The following is a 6,501-nucleotide window of genomic DNA, read 5'->3' on the forward strand; positions in this document are numbered from 1 at the left end:
CAGCTCATCCAAGCCGCTCTCAGGGCACGCAATGTACATCGCAACGGCGATGACATACGCGTTTGGTGTTAACTGTATTGGTGCGATCCCGAAGTGATCCAAGACCGACCTAATAAAAGGGTGGAGAGGAATCATCCCCCCACCCTTGAAAATCTCTTTGGAGATCGCAGCTAGGCCATCAGAAGGATGCCGCGACGACCGGGTGGTGTCGAGGAACACCTCCGCGCAGATGTCGAACTGTCTCTTTATCCTCTCGAACTCTTCTCGGGTGAGAACCGAGAAGACCTCAAGGGATGCATCCACGAGAACATCTCGCGAAGATGAACTGGTTCCTTCATCGGATCTGGAGGCTGAGGGTTCCATTTCGTCGTCTGCAACACCGACGAACAGAATGTCATTTTAGCCATCGTACGTTGCCCCGTACGGTGGCATGGAACAAAGTCCCTAAACCCTAACAGTAACTCAAGCCGCCATTCACTGCTCGAATCCGACTCCAGCGTAGCGTCTCTGATGAAACATCAGATGACCCAACGCCATTGCACCGCGAACCAACAAGAAGAAAAAAGAACAAAAAACCCTTACCTTTTTGGGGCGCGTGACCGTGGACGATTCTTGCTTCTGGTATCGGAGATATGCCAATCGGAAAAGAAGAGATTCCGGTTTGCAGAGAGTTTTCGCTCGAGGCAAAAGGGATTCTGGTGGCATCATCTGAAAAATTTGGGCTTTTATATGGACTACGAACCGGCGTTTACCACCTCTCGAAAATCAAAACGACAACTCTCTCTCTCTCCGCATTAAATGCGCCCCATACTGCATTTAATATTGTGATGAGAGTTGTCGTTTCGGGCGTGTTATGCAATTAATGCTCTGCCAAAGTAATAACGCGTCAACACACAACGCATTTAATGCGCTTGGCAGACGCTTAACATGCGCAGGACACCTGTCAACGCATAAACGACCGCATTAAATCTCTATCCCTAAGGTATGGTAAGGAACGTCCGATGAAGTTAGGACGCTTGGGCGATGGCTGTCAGGTCATTTGGATGAGGTTTGTGCGAGGTCGTGTTCGCAAAAGGCCCTATCCTGAGCTTCTTCCATTTAGGTCGGAATTATTAGAACCTCCAATCGCGGCATGACTTAGTTTCCAAGGTTCGATCCTCGAACCTTAAAAACTAGGAGACTTCTGTTACGCCTGGGAAATCAAGGGCTGACGTGGGAAATCACGTGATGGAGTGTGACCTGCTCCCGTCAGAAAGGTAAGCACACGTCAGGCCTGCCAGACGCTGTGGGGCTCCCACGTGTCCGTTCCCTACTCCAAATCGCGTGAGATCAGCTTGGAAGGTGGGCAATGTGACGTAAAACCGGATTTTGCCCTAACATTCGCACCAACCCATGGATTTAATGATGATTACTTGCACTCATCTCACTATAAAAAGGGGAAGACCCTTTCATTGAGGGGATTCGGCCTTTTTGCACTCTGAACTAGCTTTCTCTCTCTCTTGTATCTTTGTATTTACTTTTCCCTAATCATTTGTAAGTCAGTCCGCTATTGCGACCTGACCCACAATACTAATACAACTATCAGTGGACGTAGGACTTGCTACCTTAGCATCCGAACCACTTTAAAAAGCTCTCATTGCTGCATTTACTCTACACGTTATCAATACCCACGTGTGTCTCTTGGCCCACCAACGTTACGCACGTGTCGATTAGTTGGTGTCTAAATCACGCATCAACAAATTTGTTTTTTTTTTTTTTTTTGATAACTTGTAATTAATTTTGAGTTATAAGCCATTAGCAAAGCAACACCTTCTATTGTTTTTTCACACAATTTGAGTTATATGAGGGCTATTTCAGTAATTTTAATTCTCCAAGAGGTTGTTAAGGGCATAAAGGTAATTGTCTCCAAGTCAACGCACATGAGTTGAGTTTTGGTCATGGAGTCATACCGAGAACTGGGTTTCCAAAATCCTAGGGCAAACTAGCTCCTTATCTCTCAAGGGGGTAGAGAATAGAAACCCATTTTCGTTTAGAAGTATAGTTATAATAGTACTTCTTATTTCCTTCTAAAAAACTGATTAATCTTCAATACTTAATTTCTTTATATAAACCATTCCATCACCCCCATAAAACCCATTAAGATTTTCACCTCTCCCTTTTCTTTGCCCTCAAAATCCTAATGATTTTTGTTCTTCTTTTTGTGTCTTCACTGCTCAACAATAGAAACTCCACCACCACCACCACCTAATAGTTTGATAGGTGCCATATCTCATGCACAAAAGCAAGAGAATCTGTCTTCAACAATGGGTTCATCAAGAAAGGAGAGCACTGATAAAAAACAGACCCCCAAGAAACAAAAGATAGTCTCCACTGCCATACACTTGATGAAGCTTAAGAACCACATCAGCCCACAAGAATCTGAAAAAACTAGCGAAATTTCAACAGAAGTAACTCTTTCTCATCAAAGCAATCATAAGAAGCCAAGAACAATAACTTACACCTTTCTTTCACTGACAAACAACACTCAAGTTTCAACACAACTGAAGTTGTTTGATGATACTTGGCCAACTGCTAACATACCTGTGGCTAAAGAATACTTTGAGGGGGTCAGAAAGAAAAGAGAGATCGCAAACTCCAAGATTGCCATGATGAAATATTACAACCCTGAAGAGGAGGAAGAAGAGAGGTTGAAGAGTGTTTCAACCAAACTAAAACTTTACAATGATCCATGGAATATAAAGAAGAGGCTAACACAAAGTGATATGGGTCATCTCTGTAGGCTTTTGCTGCAAACAAGTCTGATGGAAAAGTATGTGTTGCCATTCCTCAACAGGCATCAGATTAATGAGGTTCAAAGCAAAGAGGGTATGAGAGTGATGGTGTGGGATCAAGATACTCAATCCCAGCACTCATTGATTATGAAGAAGTGGTCAACTTCAAAGAGCTACATTTTCATTGACGGATGGGCTCAGAAATTCATCAGTAGACGAAACTTGAAGACAGGAGATGAAATTGGATTGTACTGGGATCCTAACAATTCAATCTTTAATTTTCATGTTATTCAACGTGCGGCCTAAAATTTACATTGAACTTCTGAATATTCCACTCAATGTAGCTACACAAGAGCATGTATGGAGTTTACCTTAATTTAGTCAAATTTTCCAATTGCAAATTTTAAATATTCAGTTTAAAATTTCAAGTAATGTTCTGCTTTGTATTCATTGTGAAGTTTTCAGAATCATGAATACTCAAAACTTTGGGTGATCTGATATATATGAATGATAAAATAAAATGGATTTTCCTTGCTTCAACTATGTTGGGTTGGCAATTTTATTACCATTAGGTCCTTAGATTTTTGACACTGTAAAAACTAGTGTCTCCATTAAAAGATGGATAGCAAAAACAACATGAAATTTCAGAATCCAAATTAAGAAAGTAATCAGAAGTTTCCAATCAAGTTCAGGAAACTCAATATATTTAAAATCCTACTTAAAAAAGGTTTCAGAAACCGCTTGACTATCTTCTTCTCTAAAACTGATTAATCTTCACTATTTATTTTCTCTACATATAGCACTCCATCACCCCCATAAAACTCATTGAGATTTTCACATCTCTGGTTTTCTATGCCCTCAAGATTTTTGCGTCTTCGCTGCTCAACAGTGGAGACTCCACGCCACCACCACCACCAAATAGTAATCTGACGGATGCCACATCTCAGGCACAAAAGCAAGAGAATCAATCTTCAACAATGGCAACAGTGGGTTCAAGAAAGGAGACTCGAAAACAAATCCCCTAGAAACAAAAATTAGTGATACACAGGATAAAGCGTAAGAATCACGACAACCCACAAGAATCTGAAATTTCTTTAGAAGTAACTGTTGTTCATCAAACCAACGAAGAACAAGCACCACTAAAATCCGTCTTTATCGGATAAAGAACACTCAAGTTTCAGTAGAACTCAAGGTGTTTAATGATACATGATCATTGTCAACGGCTAAAGAACACTACGAGGGAGCCAGTATTAGTATATTACCTGTATAACGACCAAAAAGTATATATATTTTTCCTTTAAATATTTTTATACTAGAGAAATTATTTTGATAAATATTTAAAACTCTATTAAATAATTTTATATACAAAGAATTTGTTTATAATTTATAAACAAATTTTTATAAAATTAATTATTTTATAATCAGTTTCAAAAGATGTTTATCAAACATTTTTATTATTATAGTTTAAAACTTAATTGATTATTTTTTAAACTTCAGTAATCTCAAATGCACTCTAGTAATACTTTTGTTGAGACATGAATGATTGTTTGATTAGTTGCATTCAGTTGTAAAGAAATAAATAAATTGGGGAAAGAAAGACTTTATCCACCCTAGGTTTCGGTCAAGCATATCTAAATCCTGTATTTTAAAATACTAGGATTTATTCTTTTGAATTTGATAAATGTTTACATAATCTATTAAATTTGGACGATTTTTTTGTTTAAAAACCAGAATACTCCTCATTTTGATATTGTCCAAATATTGACTGAGTAATGATATAATAAAAACATAAAAAAATTGCTATCGCAGCTCAAATTCAAAGAGAGTATATCTTAGTATTTTAAATTGCAGGACTCAAACCTTTTAGACCTAAACCCCAGAAGTAAATACAATTAACTCATCGGATACATGTATATATTCTCAACGACATAACATAACGTGGCCATCTTACAATATCACATTATGTGATGTGATAATCCAATGAAATAATTATATATATTGCTAATTTTGAACTTATGGTTATGAGTAATACTATACTTACAAAGATAATATTTACTAATGAATATTATAATTATTTAATGTTTAGGGATACATGCATAGATCTTCAGGTTTGGTTTAAGATATTGGAGTGACCTAAGTGAAATATTGATTACAAATATATGTTTAGGTTTAGCTTAAGATATTGGAGTGAAATAAGTGAAATATTTAAAATTATTCTAACAATTAGCATATAGTTAAACTTATTTATGTAAAAAATAACTTGAAAATGATAGGGCAGCTGGTGCATATTGATTATTGTTTTCAGAGTAAAAGTTTTCTATCACAGTTTTTATTATTGAGTAAAGAGGTATATGAAATATTACTTTAATATATAAATTATGGACACTAAATGCTAGATTAAATTCATGCTAAAAACTGTGGGTTCAACCATCACAAAGTAAATATAAGTAAATATTTATGTTCAGCTTGAGATACTGGGTCAATTAAACAAAATACTGCATATAAATAAATAAAATTATCGGATTGTATTGTATATTCAAAATTCTAACAGTAACCACTTCATCTTGATACTAAAATTTTGCATTCTTTCTATTATATTTGGCCACAAATATATCTTCAGGTTTGGTTTAAGACGTTGAAACGTAAAAATTACAAATTATATTTCAGATATGTATGAAATTTTTTTTATTAATTATAGGCAAAAGATGTGGGTTGTGATTTAAAAGATACGGGTGCTAGGGTTGAGTTATATGATATTTTTAAGGTGAAGAATAGTTAAAAAGTTTTGGAGTTAGAATGATATTTTCATATCATAAATTTGCGTTTGGATTTGGTATTATTTTTAAATGGGAAAAGGGTTAAATTCTGTTTATGCCATAATTATTTATAATAATAATTAAATAAATAAAAAGTTGGAATTTATACTAATGTTTATCATTTTCCAAGCTAACATAAAAAGTGTTTGATCCTCTAATCATTAATCAGTCAAGAATAATAATTACACAAATAAAAAAAAACAAAGCCTCTCTTGTGTCTCATCAAATCAAGTCCTTTTCTTTGAATTTCAATATGTTATTTCATTATTTGTGAATTATAGGACTTCTGTAAGAAGCACTTTCACTGACCTCGTTCATGGGTAACCTCTAAATTTATTACCAGATCAATGAAAACATAGACAATTTGTCACACACGCACACGCAACGCATAAAATTGCTGAAACACAGTTTGAAAGCAAAGAAATTCATATAATCACTAAAAATTCTGGGTACTAATGGTTCCAAAAAGCTTCAAAATAAATCCACAGGAAGAAAGCTGGAACTTCTACTCTGGTATATATAACCTCTAAATTTATTAACAGCTAGAAGATCATCAATCTTTAAATCCGTCTTTTCCTGTTCATGTTCAATAATTGTTTGCCTTTTCTCGAGTGCAAATCCTTAGCATTATATGGCAAAGGGAAATTCTCCAAACTGCTAACAGGACCTGACAAGCCAGAAGGCCCGGTGATCCTGGAAAAGAAAGGGATATCAAACAATGGCCCATTAGAGTCTCCATATGGATCAGGAATATCTGGTCCTGGAGGGCTACATTCTTTTAGCACCTCCATGAGTTCCATCAGGGAATTGCTTCCTGAATCCTCAATTTCTCTATCCAATGTAACATCAGTTCTCACAGCAGGAGTCTGATGAATGTATTCTAGCTCCGGACTAACAGAATACAAGGCATTTGA

General features: G+C 36.2%; 1 protein-coding gene across 1 annotated transcript; it reads left to right on the forward strand.

Annotated features, from left to right (window-relative positions):
• Positions 1 to 2,303: 2,303 nt before the first annotated feature.
• Positions 2,304 to 3,077, forward strand: LOC116139575 (putative B3 domain-containing protein At1g78640). The gene has a single exon (XM_031425247.1). The coding sequence runs from the start codon at positions 2,304 to 2,306 to the stop codon at positions 3,075 to 3,077; it is 774 nt and encodes a 257-aa protein (XP_031281107.1).
• The last annotated feature ends 3,424 nt before the right edge of the window (positions 3,078 to 6,501 follow it).

This window comes from Pistacia vera, unplaced genomic scaffold, assembly GCF_008641045.1.
Source record: "Pistacia vera cultivar Batoury unplaced genomic scaffold, PisVer_v2 Contig352, whole genome shotgun sequence".
In the NCBI taxonomy this organism is placed as follows: Eukaryota; Viridiplantae; Streptophyta; class Magnoliopsida; order Sapindales; family Anacardiaceae; genus Pistacia; species Pistacia vera.